Source organism: Ascaphus truei, chromosome 5 (assembly GCF_040206685.1).
Source record: "Ascaphus truei isolate aAscTru1 chromosome 5, aAscTru1.hap1, whole genome shotgun sequence".
NCBI classification, from domain to species: domain Eukaryota; kingdom Metazoa; phylum Chordata; class Amphibia; order Anura; family Ascaphidae; genus Ascaphus; species Ascaphus truei.
Window position 1 is genome coordinate 178,906,695 of NC_134487.1, and position 19,259 is coordinate 178,925,953.

Sequence of the window (19,259 nt, forward strand, 5' to 3'; positions counted from 1 at the left end):
AAATTGATAGCATAGATGCTGTAGATGCCGAGTGGCCAAGTCCAGTTCTCAAGGGCCACCAATAGATCCGGTTTTAAAGGATAACCCTGCTTCAGCACAAGTGACTCAGTCAATGACTGAGCCACTGATTGAGTCAACTGTGCTGAAGCAGTAATATCCTCAATACCCAGCCAGTTGGTGGCCCTGGAGGACTGGAGTTGCCCACCTGTGCTATAGATTCAGTCTCAAATCAGCAGAATAAATTCAAGTAGCAATAAGGTGAAAGTACTATTTGCTCCTACACCACTATAGTTCCTCCAACTTGATTATATATGTTGAAGATTTCTCCACTACCTGTACAATAAGGGGACTGTTTACACCTCTATTATCCCCTTGCTCGTCGACTTTTAAATAATGTGTTACCAAATAGGCCAAAATCAAAATGGCTGCCAAGCCCCTCCCACTCTAATCACAGGACTTCAAGGAGCCAGATCAGCGAAGCTTAGAATAAGAACACCTTTCTCTAATAGCTCTGTTCTGCTTACTGCAGTGCAGCAATTGAAACACTGGAGTACAGGCTTTGGGCCCTTTTAAATAAATATTAAAAAAAACACTAGGAAAATAAAAAACAACAAGAGCACCTATGAATGAGCAGTCTAAGTTAGTTCTCCCTCCACTAGAGAGCTTATCAGAGCCTTTTCAGGGTGCTGCAGTGCTAGGACTTGCAAAAGAGGGGATACCGTGGTGAGGTCTGCAAGCTTAAAATGCCTTGGCCAAAGAATTTAACTAAATGACCCCTCGCTTATGAAAAGAAAAACAGATAAGTATTTAACTATGTCATTTGTCATATTGGATGTAGCACTGAGGCTTTGTCTATTGTTAAATAATCACCGCCCTGAATAAATTTGAGTTCAAATATTGCTCCAAAACAGCTTTTTCTTTTTAAATCATGCATGTGATCAGAATGAAAAATAAGGAATAAAAAACAAACCGCATGCACTGCCACATAGTGGTAGCAAGTGGAATATCAATTGCAGGTCAACATTTTCTGTCAGGTCTTCCTTTTCCTTTTACCCAATGTTCCATATATTTTTTTTTTGCACACATCCTCATTCTGTACTATACATTTTCCAGACCACGGTCTTTCCTGCAAAACACTGCCTATATAGTGTAAAAAGGTGTTACCTGAGTAAGTTCACAAGTTTTTGCAACTCCAAAATATGGTGCAACTATGATTGTGATGACAAGCACGGTCTCTTACTGTATGCAAAAACAAAAACAGTGTCACTATCCGTTTTATTAAATGGCCGTGCGTTTAATAATACAATATTCATGACAGGAATAAAATAATATTTAAAAAAAAAAACAAAAATGAACGTACAGCAGTATGAAGTCAGCACAATTTCAACCCCCTTATTTTCAGCAACATTCGACTTTAACCCTTTGAGTGTAGGAAGGGCTGAAGTGATCACGATACAAATTTGTGTCACAAAACATTTTCCCACCGCCTTTCCCCCATGCAACTCCAGAAGAAAACAAATGGTTTTGTAGGAGCCGAGAAGTTACTTTTCGTCAAACCCAAATATTTCCAATAGCGAAATATGAGTTGGGCACAAGGATGGCCAACGCTACCACAGCTACAGTCCGCCTGTGACCAGCAGAGACTGCCCTTGTGTTGGTTCTATGCAGGGTCAGGTATAAACATGCACAATGGAATGAGGGTCCCATACAGCGTTGTAACACTGCGACTGTCCTGACAAGACTATGCACACATCCACTGTTCCTTACAGGTCTCATAGCAATAGGAGGCTAGGCAATGAAGTCCAGAGGTCTGTTAAATCCGCCTTTCCTGTTCATGTATTGCCTGTGGTGGAAGGAAGCGAGGTCATTACATGACATTTTATAAAAAGGTGTTGGTTCCGCCATGTAAGTTTATATCTAGCATCTAGCAATTGGAAACAAAATAAATAATAAAAGCATTTGGTGGCTATCAAACATTAGAGGTTTAAAAAGACTTCTATTTACTTGATAAAACAAGGTGCTTGTGGTCTACATTTAACAGAAATCAAAATAACCAATCATTGGTTATCTTTGGCTCTAGGTGTGACTGCATTTTTAAAGTGAATATACCAGAAATAGTGGGTAATAATAAATGTACCTATGAAATACAAAAAACATTTTTAAACAATCTGGAAAAAAAAAAGATACAATTCTAAATACACAATTATTGATGTACATTACATAGTTACATAGTAGAGGTTGAAAAAAGACATACGTCCATCAAGTTCAACTTATGCTAAATTTAGACAGATACCTTACCCTATTATATCTGTAATTACAGTATATTGATCCAGAGAAAGGAATACAAAAACACCCCTGTGAAATATCATCCAATGATCTCATATAAGGGGGAAAATAAATTCCTTCCTGACTCCAAATATTAGCAATCACATTACTCCCTGGATCAGCATCCTTCCCATGTTTACTTATTTGGTATATCCCTGTATACCGTTCCTTTCTAAAAAGATGTCCAACCTTTTTTTGAATATATCTATTGTATCTGTCATCAGTCTTCATTGGTAATAAATTGAACATTTTACCTGCACTTACTGTAAAGAACCCTTTCCTTTGTTGCTGGTGAAATCTCCTTTCTTCCAACCTTAAAAGATGGCCAGAGTCCTTAGTACTGCCCTTGGGATGAATAGTCAGTTTGAAAGCTCCTTGTATTGTCCCCGAATATATTTGTATATAGTTATCATATCCCCTCTTAGACGCCTCTTTTCTTATGTAAATAAATATAATTTAGCTAGCCTCTCCTCATAAATCAGATTATCCATCCACTTTATTTATTTGGTGGCTCTTCTCTGCACTCTCTCTAGTTCCATAATGTCTTTTCTATGGAGTGGTGCCCAAAATTGTACTCCATATTCACGGTGTGGTCTTACTAATGTTTTATAAAGGAGCATCATTGTTAACTTCCCTTCCATCCATTGCCCGTTTAATGCAAGATAAGATCTGGTTTGCCTTTGCAGCTACTGCATGACTTTGGGCACTATTGCCAAGCCTGCTGTCTACAAGCACTCCTAAATCCTTTTCCATCAAGGATTCTCCTAATTTATCACCATTTAATTTGTAAATTTCCTGTTTGTTCTTGCTTCCCAAATGCATAACCTTACATTTATCTGTATTAAACCTCATCTGCCATTTACCTGCCCACATTTCCAGTCTCTCCAAGTCCTTCTGGAGAGAAATGCCGTCCTGCTCCGATTCTACTACCTTACATAATTTTGTGTCATCAGCAAAGATGGAGACTTTGCTCTCGATACCAACCTCAAGGTCATTAATAAACACGTTAAAAAGCAGGGGTCCCTGTTCCGATCCCTGAGGTACTCCACTCACGACTTTAGCCCTAACTGAAAAAGTTCCATTTATTACAACCCTCCGTCGTCTATCCTTCAACCAGTTTTCAATCCAGGTGAAAATATTTTTACAGAGTCCAATTTGCTTTATTTTGTACATTAACCTCGTGTGGAACCGTTATCAAAAACCTTTGCAGAATGCAAGCAGACCACATCAACTGCATTACCCTGGTCTAAATTCCTACTTACCTCCTCAAAGAAACTAATAAGGTTAGTTTGGCATGATCTATCCTTCATAAATCCATGCTATTACTAATAATTTTGTTTTCCATTAGGTATTCCTGAATATTATTGCATACTAAACTTTCAAGTAGCTTCCCCACTATTGGTGTCAGGCTTACAGGTCTGTAATTTCCCGGTTGTGCTCTGAGTCCCTTTTTAAATATAGGCACCAAATCTGCTTTATGCCAATCTTGTGGTACTGAGTCTGTGGAAATGGAGTCCTTGAATATTAAATGTAATGGTTTGGCTATTACTGAACTGAACTCCTTAAAGCAGCAGTTCAAGCTGCCGTTTTAATTATTTATTTAAACTTTTTTTCCATTCAATATGTTCATCAATAGACTCCACACAATGATAAGTAATTAGCTAAGTTGCCGATTGATCGACGAAGATTCAGCTCGAGGGTTCACTAAATCCCTGTCAGTGGAGCAGAAGAGGACCAAATATGCAAAGTTCTGTGGGGAAGATCACGTGACCATTATCATTGTTTAAAATCCCTATTGGCGTATATAGACAAATCTTCAGTGTTGTTTAGACTAGTTACCACATTTAATATATGTGTCTAAAGTTGGAGTGTTAATGTCTATATCGATATCTCAAACTGAGGTGATTATAGCTCAGTATGCAAAGTATACACTGTAAATAAAAGCCGAGTCACTTATAAATTGATGTAATAACATTTTATTGTTTTTATTTTTATTCTGGGTTTCTTATCTAGTATTACTAGTAAGCCAATGCATACCAATGGGAATATGCTAGAACAATAGTTCAAACAAATACTTTACAATAAACATAGAGTGCAATTAGTGGAGGATTCTTTCGGATCTTCTTTTTAACTTTAATTTTATCAAGCCACCAATGAACTTCTTCCTCACTTAACCAATTGTTCATTAATATGGAGGTTGTGGCTTCCTCCTGTGGCACTACTACTGAAATTGATTCTTCCCTGGTAAACATAGAGGCTAAGAATTTGTTCAATACCTCTGCTTTTCCCTTATCTCCAATAATCTGCCTGCCCATCTCACACTGAAAGGGTCCTATATTTTATTTTCCCATTTTTTTTGTTATTAAGGTACTTAAATAACTTTTTAGGGTTGACCTTACTTTCTATTGCAATCCTTTTTTCATTATCCATTTTTGCTTATTTGATTGCCCATTTGGAACTTTTGTTACATTCCTTATAATTCTGATATGACGTCTCCGTCCCTTCTTACTTTAAGAATATAAACGCCTGCCTCTTCTTGTCCATTTCCTCACCTACCTGTTTATTTAGCCACATTGGTTTAGACTTGTTTCTTTTATATTTATTACCCAAGGGTATACACTAATAAGTGTGCTTTTTTAACAATGTTTTAAAGACAGTCTATATCTGGATAATTAAAATCCCCCATTATGCAAACATGACCTAGTTTTGATGCCTTCTCCATTTGCAAAAGTATTTTAGCTTCCTCAATCTCACAGATATTTGGTGGTTTATAGCATATCCCTACAAACATTTCCGTTCTACTTTTACCTCCACTGCTAATTTCCATCCTCAAGGACTCTATATTTTCATCATTCCCGTCATAAGCATTTTCCCTTATAATAGGTTTTCGATCCAGTCTGTTATCTTATCTCCTCCTGCCTTTCTATGCCAATTGAGTTTAGCAGTTAGAATTTTTCTAGTATTAGCTGTATTTAATACTAGCTGATCTACCCGGCTATTGCCCGGGATTTAATTTTCCCGCTCCCCCCTCCCCCTCCCCCGCTCCCCCCTCCCCCTCTCTCCGCTCCCCGCTCCCCCTCTCTTTGCTCGTGTCTGTCCCCATTCCCCTCTCTGTGTCCCACTTCCCCTCTCTCCCCCACTCTCTCTTTTCTCCGGCATTTCCCCCTTCACAATGCACCCCCCCCCCGTGCACAGCGCGGCCCCCACTCCCATTAAGCCGGCTTAGTGGGGGGCCGCTCGCCTCTCTCTCTGTGTTCCCCCCGTCTCTCTCCGTTCCCCCCCTGTGCCTCTCTCCCCATTCCCCTCTGTCTCCTCTCCCACTTCCCCTCTGTCCCCCCTTCCCTCGTGTCCGGCGTTTCCCCCACTTCACAGTATTTTGGTCCTTCCCCGTTCAGAGCACCGCCCCCCCGTTCAGAGCACCGCCCCCCGTTCAGAGCACCGCCTCCCCCCCCCGTTGACAGGCAGTGGGGGTGCGCGGGCGGCGGTGCACTGCGGTGGCGGTTTGCTGTTGGGGTGGAGGCGAGGGTGTTCACTGGCACGGGAGTGGTGGCAGCGGCGCACTGCGGGGGCGGACTGGTTCCCGGGGGGGGGTGGCAGCGGTGCACGGCAATGGCGGCTTCGTTGTCGGCACCGGCTCCATTGGGGTGGGGGGAGGGGTGCGGGACAGGGGAAGGCAGTAGGGTGTTCACAGGCATTGGTGGTGGCGGCGGTGTGCTGCGGGGGCGGGCTGGTTTCAAGCTCACCAGGGGTGGAGGCGGCGGCCGGGGGGGGGGTGGGGGGGGCTGGTTCCCGCTCCCCGGCGGTGCGCTAAGGGTGGTGCGACTGTCACGCCCTGCGTAGGCGTGGCCGTGACGGCAGTCCACCCCGCAGGCCAATGAGCTGTGGCCGTCCACCGGCCAATCACAGGGGGCACAAACATACAAACATTTTTTCACATATATATGTATGTCTCCATGCTTGCCAAACTCGCACTTGCCTCCATAACCCCTTGCTATATCCCCATCCATTCTATTTAGTCCATTATCTGTGTCTTGTCCCTCCCTCCTCCATCCTAGTTTAAATATCTAAATATGATTACTGTAGTCAACCTACAGCCTAGCCCAGGAGTCTGAAACCTTTCAAGGAACAGCCATTTTATAAAAAAATTCTCTGTCCAAAATATTCTGAGAGCCGCAACACATGCACGAATATTCCACCCCCACACACATACTCTACACACAGGGATAGGTATATACTGTATAAGCATTAACATACGACAAAACTTACTTTACTCAGAATTAGGGAAAAGAGAAAATATGTGGGGGAATAAAATGCATCTCACAATAATAAGTCCCTTAATTTTTTCCCCATTGTTTTTCCGTGCAAAAGTGTAATTTTCAAACACACAATACATACATACATACACTACCTCCCACTCCCCAAATACAGACACACACTATCCCCCCAAATGCACACACACACACACACACACCACAACTACCCCCCCCAAATATACATACACTACTACCTCCCCCAAATACACACACACATTGGGCCTGCCTCTCTCCTCACTGCACTGGGTTGCCGCTCCCCAGCTGCTGCGTCTCCATCACTGTGCTGCTCTTGGCTGCGGGGGTGCCTGGCCGGCGCTGATCAGGCTGATCTCGTAGAAACCCGGCATCTCCCCAGCTGCCGTCATGCCTCCATGCCAGGCAACAAGAGGCTCAACCAGCGCCGGCCGGGCCCCCCCCCCCCCGCAGCCAGGAGCAGCAAAGTCAGGGAGAGGCAGCAGCTGGGGAGCAGCAACCTGTGGATGGAGGAGAGCCGCATGTAGGTGCGGAAAGAAACGCAGGTTGCCGACCCTTGGCCTAGCCCATACCTACTAAATAAGTCACTAGTTTGATTTACAAATGCATCTTTAGTAAAATATTACACTATTTTTTTTACCCAATTCTTAGAGAAGTAATGCACAGAGAGCGACCAAAAGGAGAAGACATGAAATGGTTTCTGCTGCCGCATAACTTCAACGCCAGTGAATTTAAACACCTACCTGTATTTTCGCTTTTGAGACACATTTATGGCATATGCGTTAACTGACCCATCTACTTTTTTCCCCTAGGAGAAAAAAAAAGAGAAAAGCTTGTGTTAACATAGTCCCAATGCTTGGCTCGTTACTCGACTAGTGCTTCCAAAAAATTAAAATAAAGGGTACAGCTTAACATACTTGTAAAAAAATAAACACACAGAATCAGGCCTTAGAGCAATTCTGCAGAACCCCAACGCGTCAGAGATCAGATGCATTGTAAGAAACCCCAACCCTCTCTAATAGCATCATGGAACAGATGCATTGTAAACTCAAATTACCTAAAAACTGCAGGGAACCCCTTTAGGGATGCTCAGGGAACCCACGGGCTCATAAGAACCCCTGTTGAAAAACACAGCCTTAGAGAATACAGGAAGGACTCATACGAGGGCAAACGTTTATAATAAAAGTCCCAGATGTAGACTGATTTTATGTTGTAATGTCACTTAGCAGTGTATGTGGGCAAACTATGTACAAATTGAGAGATTTGCAGCGGAGCACAGCTGAAGAATGGGGCCAGCACCAGCAGTTGGAGGGTTAAAAATATATTTATTTAAAGCATAGTTTGACACGGAGGGGAGACAAAACAAACTCTGACGCGTTTCAGGCTATGCAGCCCTTTATCAAAGAGTACTCTTTGATAAAGGGCTGCATAGCCTGAAACGCGTCAGAGTTTGTTTTGTCTCCCCTCCGTGTCAAACTATGCTTTAAATAAATATATTTTTAACCCTCCAACTGCTGGTGCTGGCCCCATTCTTCAGCTGTGCTCCGCTGCAAATCTCTGGATTTCAAGCCTTCCTGTATCTATTTTGCGTGATGCACGCACCTATGGAGTAAACAACACATTCAGTGAGTATTGTTAATTCCCTACACATGGATTCAAGGGGACTTACAGACCGATGCAGTGCAGCAGGTAAGAGTTTCTATTGTCTTGTGAGGTGCCAATAGGCATTAAACAGTCCCTCACCATAAGACATCATTATTGACTATACTCCTGCAAATGCACTGGGTCCAATACTACCACTATTGCAACAATAATCTCCATACCCTGATTATCAACTTATACCACATTGCTGTATCTCATTCGCTGGAGCGCCGCTTTTTGGGATTTATCCCACCTTTCTACTATGTACAAATTGGTCTCTGGATGATACAAATATACACATACTTCACTCTGTCCAAGTAATCTAGAAGCCTTTGTGATATTTAGAGGCCTTTGTGATAGTAGGCTATTCTAAAGGTTTAAAGAGCATGTAAATGATACAGGCAGTGTGTGAGCAGGTGCTTTCAGCGACTCCACAATATGCTGCTTTAAGTGGAGAAAGTTAAAGCAGCAATCCTGTTACAATTATTATTTTTTTTAAGTTTAATTGTGATTGGTGCTTTAAAACAAAATTCCTGAAGATAGGCAAGTGGCTTTGCTTACTTTGGTGCTGTCAAAGGAACCAAACCCCATCTGTTTCATCATCTCAATCTCTTCTTCCGTTTTCCCTTCCAGCTCTTCCTCTGAGAAAGAAAACAAACATGAATGAGAAACCAGTAACAAGACGGGGTAAAAATAAAGGAACAGAACCCCCCCTTCCCACCACAAAGATTAGACATCATCATCACAACACTAAAAAAATTAAAAAAACAAAACAAAAAAAAACACAACTGTCAAGACATAAAAGTGCAGTCTCAGTTGTGTTAATGTGACAGTTTTAAATTCCCTTGCTTTACTGACATATAGGTGCATAATAATCTTTTGCCAGGACTTTCAGCTGAAAACCATAACAAGCGTCACAGCTCTGCCCCTAGGACTCCATCTGTGGGAAATGTCTTGTGTGTGCTTTCCTCAGATAAGCATGAGCCCGTAAGGAAAGTCATCTTTTAGAACATGCCAAGGTATTTGCTGGTGTGCTGGGACTACATTGTGCTACGAAACATACCCCAGGATCGTGATACAAATATTGGCCCTTTGCAGGGTTGCGACACCTTTTAAATAGCGCACTCCAAGCGACAGTATGTTTTTGGTTAATAGGTTTGAAGCAGGTGGTGTGCGCTACTGGATTAGAAAAAGCATTATTGTTAATAATCAAATCGAGTACAATTCTAAAGTACGGGGAAACAGCCTCAGGCGAGGAGAAACCTGCTTGTGCAGCCAACACAGCACAGATAAACAATATCTTCAAAGTGCAGGTCTCCTCAAAGACAGAGGTACAAAGCAGAGCTCTACTCACAAGTTCTTAATGAAGTTCTCCATTTAATGTGCAGCCGAGAACAGTGAAACAACAATGTTTCAGGTCCCATATCATCCTGTGATGAAAGATCCATATGGGACCGTAAAAGTTATTCCACTGTTCTCGGCTGTCACATTAAATGGAGAACTTCATTATGAACTTGTGAGTAGAGCTGTACTTTGTATCTCTGACTTTGAGGAGACCGGCATTTTGAAGAAATAATCAAATCGAGCAACATACCCACAAAGTTGAATGCAACACTCCAATATCGTAAATAGATATATGTACATGATTGATTATTGATTATGGATAGCACTCAATATCAACAGCCAATGAATGGTCGATGTTGGAATAGCAACCACAGTGCGCATCCACTGCTGATAGGATTCCCAGTACGGCGGTTTAAATGTCCTGCGGGCCAATAGGAAGCCGCAACGTCATCCCTTGTGTCTTCCCATTGTCCCATGTGACACAAGAGCTTTAAACTGCAGGGAGATACTGACACCTCATTCAGAGGTCTGTGAGAGAGAGGAAGAGAAGGCGAGGAGAGGAAGAGAAGGCGAGGAGAGGAAGAGAAGGCGAGGAGAGGAAGAGAAGGCGAGGAGAGGAAGAGAAGGCGAGGAGAGGAAGAGAAGGCGAGGAGAGGAAGAGAAGGCGAGGAGAGGAAGAGAAGGCGAGGAGAGGAAGAGAAGGCGAGGAGAGGAAGAGAAGGCGAGGAGAGGAAGAGAAGGCGAGGAGAGGAAGAGAAGGCGAGGAGAGAAAGAGAAGGCGAGGAGAGAAAGAGAAGGCGAGGAGAGAAAGAGAAGGCGAGGAGAGAAAGAGAAGGCGAGGAGAGAAAGAGAAGGCGAGGAGAGAAAGAGAAGGCGAGGAGAGAAAGAGAAGGCGAGGAGAGAAAGAGAAGGCGAGGAGAGAAAGAGAAGGCGAGGAGAGAAAGAGAAGGCGAGGAGAGAAAGAGAAGGCGAGGAGAGAAAGAGAGAACAAAAACAATAAACAAAAATCACTGTCACTTTGACTGGTCCTTTAATATCAACAAGTGTGTTCATTGAAGATGACAGTGTACAGAGCTTTCCGATCTCTTCACGTGTAAAGGGCTTTTCAGAACTCAAGTGTCGTCACATGAATAGAGCTATGCAAACCTTGCAGGTCTCTACTTTCACCGCACTGTCCAAGTTCTGGGAGGTTCCAAATCCTCTGGGCGCGATTATTTAATCTAAATAACGCTCAAGTTAGCTCTTCAAAATATATTAAAAAAACCTACAGTAAATCTATACGTCTTCAACACCAATAGGGCTTCTGAAACCGACAACAATTAAAATAGCAAAAACAAACGTTACACGTGAGTGCTTTGGTTGCATTTTCTGACCTGTTATCTCTCGCTCCTTAGCTGCTCCGCCTTTGGCCTCCTCCTCATCTCGCTTTTCCTTCAGCCGTGTAGGGGAGAGGGAGGCGGACCTGACCCTCCGTGGGGACCTGCTATGTCCAGAAGGCATTGGTTAGGGGAAGGCCGATTGGATGCATTTTAAAAGGTGCCGTTCCCACTACATGTTTGAGATGTATGGACCATACTCTACATTAGGATGTCTGGTTTCACCTCTACACTTTTCTCTGCTCACTTGTTATTTAATCTGTATTTTATTTCTAATAAATGAGCCCACAACCTAAATGAATAAAGCTCCTCTTCAATTACTGACACTGTTACACCTCAAAAAAATAAAAGAAATAATTATCAGAGAAGATTAAAGTAAGACTCGCTCCAAGATCCTTTGTAGCCCACGTGGAAAAACAGCTTTCTGCTGAGGAGTGGAGAAAGTGAGAAAGAAACACCAGCAGTTGTCATGTGAAGTCGGGCAGGCTTGGGGCATTTAAAAACCGCCAGGGAAAAAATAAAGACCGGTAATGCGCGTTATAGGACTTCACATGGAAAGCACTGGCAAAAAATAGGTTGCATAGGAGGGAACTGCACCTTTAAGTGGGCAAGTCTAAGCTCTGTAGATATTAACCCTATTTCTACTAGATGAGCCTGCAGCGCAATACACTGCATGCCCTCCCCTCTGGCAGTGAAAGTGTTAACGGAGCAGTCCCACCTAGGGCCAAAGTGAACAAACAGTACTGATAGGTGTCATAGGTTTAATGTTCCACCTAACGTCACTCCTTTGCTTTCTGTGAAAAAATGCTCTGCATTTCTCCAGGAACACTGGATTGAAGCGTAACTGTTACTTACTCTCGTCTGTTAACGATGGCCCAATAGTCATTTTACAGAGAAAGGACCGGGGAGCTTTGAGAACGGTTCAACAGTTTTAGCACCAAAAATAAAGATTGGGGGGGAATTTTTTTTTTTTAAATTTACAATGGCAATTTTAAATTGTTTAAAAATAACTATAATTGAATAATAATAATAAAAAAGGTCGTAGGCAGGAGTGCCCGGTTCAGTTGTATATTTGTATGTATTTGTTTGCAGAACTACTGCTGTGGGACCAGGTCATGTTTTCTTCCTCCAGATGAAAAACAGGATTATCCGCATTACCTGGAGCGCCGTCTGTGTGGCGATCGAGAGCGGCTTCGTCTCCTCTCTCTGTCCCGGGACCTGGAGCGATCCCGTCTCCTCCTCTCCCGATCTCTGGAAGTGGATCGGGAACGCCTGCGCTCTAGAGAGAGAGAGAGATAGATTGTCCTTATGTCGCTGTAGGAGAGAGCAAGGCTGCGTTTATAGTACAGGTAGTCCTCGTTGTCCGACGTTCCGTCTGATACGTTTTCCGACGGCGCATAATGCAGTAAAAAAATTATCCGCCACGGTTTTCACGCATCCGACGGAAACCGCTGCCGGATAACATGGGTCCCGCATCCGACGCACCAGTACTATGCTACCTTCAATGGAGAAGCATAGAAGAGTCCCGAACGTGCGCGCGCACACACACACACACACACACACACACACACACACACACACACACACACACACACACACACGTAGCAACCCTACCATGAGCGCGGCCTAAGAGGTGCGTGCTGATGTATTGGGGGGGGGGGGGGGGGGAGGGAAGAGGTGCGTGCTGATGTATTGGGGGGGGTGAGGGGGGCAAGAGGTGCGTGCTGATGTATTGGGGGGTGGGGGGGCAAGAGGTGCGTGCTTATGTATTGGGGGGGGCGAGGGGGGCAAGAGGTGCGTGCTGATGTATTAAGGCGGGGGGCGAGGGGGGCAAGAGGTGCGTGCTCATGTATTAAGGGGGGGTGAGGGGGGCGTGCTGATGTATTAAGGGGGGGCGCGAGGAGTGCAAGAGGTGCGTGCTGATGTATTGGGGGGGGTGAGGGAGGCAAGAGGTGCGTGCTGATGTATTGGGGGGGTGAGGGGAGCAAGAGGTGCGTGCTGATGTATTAAGGCGGGGGGCGAGGGGGGCAAGAGGTGCGTGCTGATGTATTAAGGGGGGGCGAGGGGGGCGTGCTGATGTATTAAGGGGGGGCGCGAGGAGTGCAAGAGGTGCGTGCTGATGTATTGGGGGGGGTGAGGGAGGCAAGAGGTGCGTGGTGATGTATTGGGGGGGTGAGGGGGGCAAGAGGTGCGTGCTGATGTATTGGGGGGGGGTGAGGGGGGCAAGAGGTGCGTGCTGATGTATTGGGGGGTGGGAGGGGGGGCAAGAGGTGCGTGCTGATGTATTGGGGGGGTGGGGAGGAAGAGGTGCGTGCTGATGTATTGGGGGGGCGAGGGGGGCAAGAGGTGCGTGCTGATGTATTAAGGCGGGGGGCAAGAGGTGCGTGCTGATGTATTAAGGCGGGGGGCGAGGGGGGCCAGAGGTGCATGCTGATGTATTGGGGGGGTGGGGGGGAAGAGGTGCGTGCTGATGTATTGGGGGGGTGAGGGGGGCAAGAGGTGCGTGCTGATGTATTGGGGGGGTGGGGGGGGAAGAGGTGCGTGCTGATGTATTGGGGGGGTGAGGGGGGCAAGAGGTGCGTGCTGACGTATTAAGGGGGGGCGAGGGGGGGAAGAGGTGCGTGCTGATGTATTAAGGGGGGGCGCGAGAGGGGCAAGAGGTGCGTGCTGATGTATTGGGGGGGTGGGGGGGAAGAGGTGCGTGCTGATGTATATGGGGGGCAAGAGGTGCGTGCTGATGTATTAGGGGGGGCAAGAGGTGCGTGCTGATGTATATGGGGGGCAAGAGGTGCGTGCTGATGTATTAGGGGGGGGGCAAGAGGTGCGTGCTGATGTATTAGGGGGGGGGCAAGTGGTGCGTGCTGATGTATTAGGGGGGTGCAAGAGGTGCGTGCTGATGTATTAGGGGGGTGCAAGAGGTGCGTGCTGATGTATTAGGGGGGTGCAAGAGGTGCGTGCTGATGTATTAGGGGGGGTGCAAGAGGTGCGTGCTGATGTATTAGGGGGGTGCAAGAGGCGCGTGCTGATGTATTAGGGGGGCAAGTGGCGCGTGCTGATGTATTAGGGGGGCAAGTGGCGCGTGCTGATGTATTAGGGGGGCAAGAGGTGCGTGCTGATGTATTAGGGGGGCAAGAGGTGCGTGCTGATGTATTAGGGGGGGCAAGAGGTGCGTGCTGATGTATTAGGGGGGGGGCAAGAGGTGCGTGCTGATGTATTAGGGGGGGCAAGAGGTGCGTGCTGATGTATTAGGGGGGCAAGAGGTGCGTGCTGATGTATTAGGGGGGTGCAAGAGGTGCGTGCTGATGTATTAGGGGGGCAAGAGGTGCGTGCTGATGTATTAGGGGGGCAAGTGGTGCGTGCTGATGTATTAGGGGGGCAAGTGGTGCGTGCTGATGTATTAGGGGGGGCAAGAGGTGCGTGCTGATGTATTAGGGGGGGGGGCAAGAGGTGCGTGCTGATGTATTAGGGGGGGCAAGAGGTGCGTGCTGATGTATTAGGGGGGGGGCAAGAGGTGCGTGCTGATGTATTAGGGGGGTGCAAGAGGTGCGTGCTGATGTATTAGGGGGGGGGCAAGAGGTGCGTGCTGATGTATTAGGGGGGGCAAGAGGTGCGTGCTGATGTATTAGGGGGGGGCAAGAGGTGCGTGCTGATGTATTAGGGGGGGCAAGAGGTGCGTGCTGATGTATTAGGGGGGGTGCAAGAGGTGCGTGCTGATGTATTAGGGGGGTGCAAGAGGTGCGTGCTGATGTATTAGGGGGGTGCAAGAGGTGCGTGCTGATGTATTAGGGGGGCAAGAGGTGCGTGCTGATGTATTAGGGGGGCAAGAGGTGCGTGCTGATGTATTAGGGGGGGCAAGAGGTGCGTGCTGATGTATTAGGGGGGCAAGAGGTGCGTGCTGATGTATTAGGGGGGCAAGAGGTGCGTGCTGATGTATTAGGGGGGTGCAAGAGGTGCGTGCTGATGTATTAGGGGGGCAAGAGGTGCGTGCTGATGTATTAGGGGGGGCAAGAGGTGCGTGCTGATTTATTAGGGGGGCAAGAGGTGCGTGCTGATGTATTAGGGGGGCAAGAGGTGCGTGCTGATGTATTAGGGGGGCAAGAGGTGCGTGCTGATGTATTAGGGGGGCAAGAGGTGCGTGCTGATGTATTAGGGGGGCAAGTGGTGCGTGCTGATGTATTAGGGGGGCAAGTGGTGCGTGCTGATGTATTAGGGGGGCAAGAGGTGCGTGCTGATGTATTAGGGGGCAAGAGGTGCGTGCTGATGTATTAGGGGGGTGCAAGAGGTGCGTGCTGATGTATTAGGGGGCAAGAGGTGCGTGCTGATGTATTAGGGGGGCAAGAGGTGCGTGCTGATGTATTAGGGGGGCAAGAGGTGCGTGCTGATGTATTAGGGGGGCAAGAGGTGCGTGCTGATGTATTAGGGGGGGCAAGAGGTGCGTGCTGATGTATTAGGGGGGGCAAGAGGTGCGTGCTGATGTATTAGGGGGGGCAAGAGGTGCGTGCTGATGTATTAGGGGGGGCAAGAGGTGCGTGCTGATGTATTAGGGGGGCAAGAGGTGCGTGCTGATGTATTAGGGGGGCAAGAGGTGCGTGCTGATGTATTAGGGGGGCAAGAGGTGCGTGCTGATGTATTAGGGGGGGGGCAAGAGGTGCGTGCTGATGTATTAGGGGGGGCAAGAGGTGCGTGCTGATGTATTAGGGGGGGCAAGAGGTGCGTGCTGATGTATTAGGGGGGGGCAAGAAGTGCGTGCTGATGTATTGGGGGGGGGCAAGAGGTGCGTGCTGATGTATTAGGGGGGGGCAAGAGGTGCGTGCTGATGTATTAGGGGGGGCAAGAGGTGCGTGCTGATGTATTAGGGGGGGCAAGAGTTGCGTGCTGATGTATTAGGGGGGGCAAGAGGTGCGTGCTGATGTATTAGGGGGGCAAGAGGTGCGTGCTGATGTATTAGGGGTGCAAGAGGTGCGTGCTGATGTATTAGGGGGGGGGCAAGAGGTGCGTGCTGATGTATTAGGGGGGCAAGAGGTGCGTGCTGATGTATTAGGGGGGCAAGAGGTGCGTGCTCATGTATTAAGGGGGGCAAGAGGTGCGTGCTGATGTATTAGGGGGGTGCAAGAGGTGCGTGCTGATGTATTAAGGGGGGCAAGAGGTGCGTGCTGATGTATTAGGGGGGCAAGAGGTGCGTGCTGATGTATTAGGGGGGTGCAAGAGGTGCGTGCTGATGTATTAAGGGGGGCAAGAGGTGCGTGCTGATGTATATGGGGGGGCAAGAGGTGCGTGCTGATGTATTAGGGGGGGTGCAAGAGGTGCGTGCTGATGTATTAAGGGGGGCAAGAGGTGCGTGCTGATGTATTAAGGGGGGCAAGAGGTGCGTGCTGATGTATATGGGGGGGCAAGAGGTGCGTGCTGATGTATTAGGGGGGTGCAAGAGGTGCGTGCTGATGTATTAGGGGGGCAAGAGGTGCGTGCTGATGTATTAAGGGGGGCAAGAGGTGCGTGCTGATGTATTAGGGGGGTGCAAGAGGTGCGTGCTGATGTATTAGGGGGGTGCAAGAGGTGCGTGCTGATGTATTAGGGGGGTGCAAGAGGTGCGTGCTGATGTATTAGGGGGGTGCAAGAGGTGCGTGCTGATGTATTAGGGGGGTGCAAGAGGTGCGTGCTGATGTATTAGGGGGGCAAGAGGTGCGTGCTGATGTATTAGGGGGGTGCAAGAGGTGCGTGCTGATGTATTAGGGGGGTGCAAGAGGTGCGTGCTGATGTATTAGGGGGGTGCAAGAGGTGCGTGCTGATGTATTAGGGGGGTGCAAGACGTGCGTGCTGATGTATTAGGGGGGCAAGAGGTGCGTGCTGATGTATTAGGGGGGCAAGAGGTGCGTGCTGATGTATTAGGGGGGGCAAGAGGTGCGTGCTGATGTATTAGGGGGGGCAAGAGGTGCGTGCTGATGTATTAGGGGGGGCAAGAGGTGCGTGCTGATGTATTAGGGGGGGCAAGAGGTGCGTGCTGATATATTAGGGGGGGCAAGAGGTGCGTGCTGATGTATTAGGGGGGGCAAGAGGTGCGTGCTGATGTATTAGGGGGGGCAAGAGGTGCGTGCTGATATATTAGGGGGGGCAAGAGGTGCGTGCTGATGTATTAGGGGGTTGATGTTAAGTCTCCTCTCATCGTATCTTTGCTCCTCCACGGTCCGTTTCTCTTTAGGAAAAGATCGTGTCTCACCTTCCCTCCTCTTTCCCAATCATAACATCTCCCACCCCCTCTCCCCTCTCCCCTCACCTCTCCGCACCGTTGGGGACCTGCTCCTACTCCGGCCCATTCCAAGCTCTGCGCTGCGTACTGACCGGAAGCACCTACGTCACAGGGCAACAACAGAGGAAGTTTCAGAAACTGCGCATTCTTCAGCGTTTTTCCGGGTGGAAACAACTTTCGACGAGACCGGTTCCGCTTCCTCAGCAGTGCAGCAAACGCGTATTAAACGCCGTTCTGCCTCCATGTTCTCATACATATGTGTGTATTATATATATATATATATATATATATATATATATATATATATATATATATATATATATATATACATACATATATATATATACACACACACACATATATATATATTCACATATATTCACAATTTGTTTTACCTACAAAAACTATGCTGTACATATGTGTGTGTTAATAATACGTAGGGACAATGGCCTGGAATCATCAAAGTTTTGATGTGTCCGCGCCAGTGACAAATTTCCCAATAGGCTGCGTCCCCGCTGGCGCTGAGCGTTCTGTGTGCTCGGCGCTTGCCGCTTTTTCTTATTGCAGTCTGTATGTGGAAGTCCCCGCTCACACGGTGCGCGCGCACTCACCCAAGCTTGGCGCTTGAGGAGACCAAAAAAACTGACTAATTAGAAGCGCGCTCAACTTGCCGCAATGCCCCCCGCTCCTGCTTGCAAAATACACAGGACACGCGGCGCTCACGTTTAGAGAGTTGGTGACGTCACCGTTCTCAAATATGAGCGCGGTCAGTATCAATACTCTGTATTAAGAGTTGATTGTGAGGACAATTTAGACATCAAAGAGCAGGGTGTGGGGGCGTTGAGGGAGGGGGCAAGATCCAAAACATCTCACAAGGGATCCAACAGCAATACTGGTAATACAATTTCACCCAATAAAACACACAAAACTGCCTCTTTTTTAGAACAAAGAGAAAGGGAGAAGAAATACCCACTTTGGGAAAAACAAGCTCAACCACTACCCCGAAGAAAACGAGATTCAGGGGAGTCAGAGGAGGAGCAAAAAAGCAAGGACAGAAGAAAATGAAGTTGATGGAGGCTGCACCTACCAATTACGGTATTTATAACTTATCTTCACACTCACTAACCCCATATCACATATCATTATTAGCCAAAGGTTTATCTTTTTCTCCTAGTAGCACTCCCAATAGGTTTGATTTATTTGTGGATTTGAATCGGTACATCCGTAAGCTGACACTTATGCGACACTTTACACTCAAAGGGGAACAGACACAACAACCCATTTTCAATACCCAAGAAATAGAGTGTATTAATGCCCTTACGTCTTTCTTGGTAGAATCAGGAAATAATACCAGTGACAATAGTACACAAATACCAGTCAAATTTAATACATTGGTAGACCCTCTAAATAAAAGATTAGTACATGATGACCAACTATTTGAGAATCCATTATTGGACATCACTACTCATGAGGAGGATATGAGCTTACTTATAGATCATAATCCATCCTCACAAACTGACCCTGTGAGCAACACAATGTATAGGCCATCACCTTTTGCCCCTAAATCGATATACTTCCCCTATCATTCAAAGGGGAACTTTATCGATACTTTTTATACATTGGTTCTTGGGGACCTTGAGAAGTTGTGCCAAAACAATCTAGAAATAAAACATAGCAATCTAACCAAAGAAGAGACTATAACCATGTTGGATATAAAGAACAATTTTGACCTTATAGTCCGCCAAGCAGACAAGGGTGGTGCTATTGTTTTACAGGATCGCGTTGATTACATATGCGAAGCCCATCGTCTTTTACATGATTCTGTATCTTATACCACACTAGATGAAGACCCAGTTATGGGCTATCAGATAGAATTTCAGAATCTCCTCCGGGAAGCACTCAGTAAAGGGATTATCACTAATTTAGAGGAAATTTTTTTATTCACTAAACACCCTAGGACACCTATATTTTATCACCTGCCAAAATTGCACAAAGATAAAGTTAATCCACCAGGGAGGCCTATAATATCGGGGGTGGGATCGA

The 19,259-nt window shown here is 46.7% G+C and overlaps 1 protein-coding gene across 2 annotated transcripts; it reads right to left on the bottom strand.

The window, feature by feature from the left end:
* Positions 1 to 1,258: 1,258 nt before the first annotated feature.
* On the bottom strand, positions 1,259 to 17,394 carry SNRNP27 (small nuclear ribonucleoprotein U4/U6.U5 subunit 27). Of its 2 annotated transcripts, none has more exons than XM_075601345.1 (6): positions 17,244 to 17,394; positions 12,131 to 12,251; positions 10,970 to 11,079; positions 8,814 to 8,893; positions 7,355 to 7,419; positions 1,259 to 1,843 (listed from the first exon to the last, which is right to left on the bottom strand). In XM_075601345.1, the coding sequence occupies exons 1-6, from the start codon at positions 17,281 to 17,283 to the stop codon at positions 1,789 to 1,791; spliced, it is 471 nt and encodes a 156-aa protein (XP_075457460.1). In that variant the 5' UTR covers positions 17,284 to 17,394; the 3' UTR covers positions 1,259 to 1,788. The 2 variants fall into 2 exon arrangements, with proteins under 2 accessions (XP_075457460.1, XP_075457461.1); XM_075601346.1 differs by having other exon boundaries at positions 10,970 to 11,076; positions 17,244 to 17,393.
* Positions 17,395 to 19,259: the final 1,865 nt, after the last annotated feature.

Bases quoted from the DNA above. Each gene is read 5' to 3' on its own strand.
- SNRNP27 (XM_075601345.1), bottom strand. From the start codon at position 17,283: ATGGGCCGGAGTAGGAGCAGGTCCCCAACGGTGCGGAGAG. The intron at 12,252-17,243 runs GTGAGGGGAGAG...CTCTCTCTCTAG, and splicing joins GTCCCCAACGGTGCGGAGAG to AGCGCAGGCGTTCCCGATCC. The intron at 11,080-12,130 runs GTAATGCGGATA...TTCTGGACATAG, and splicing joins CCACACAGACGGCGCTCCAG to CAGGTCCCCACGGAGGGTCA.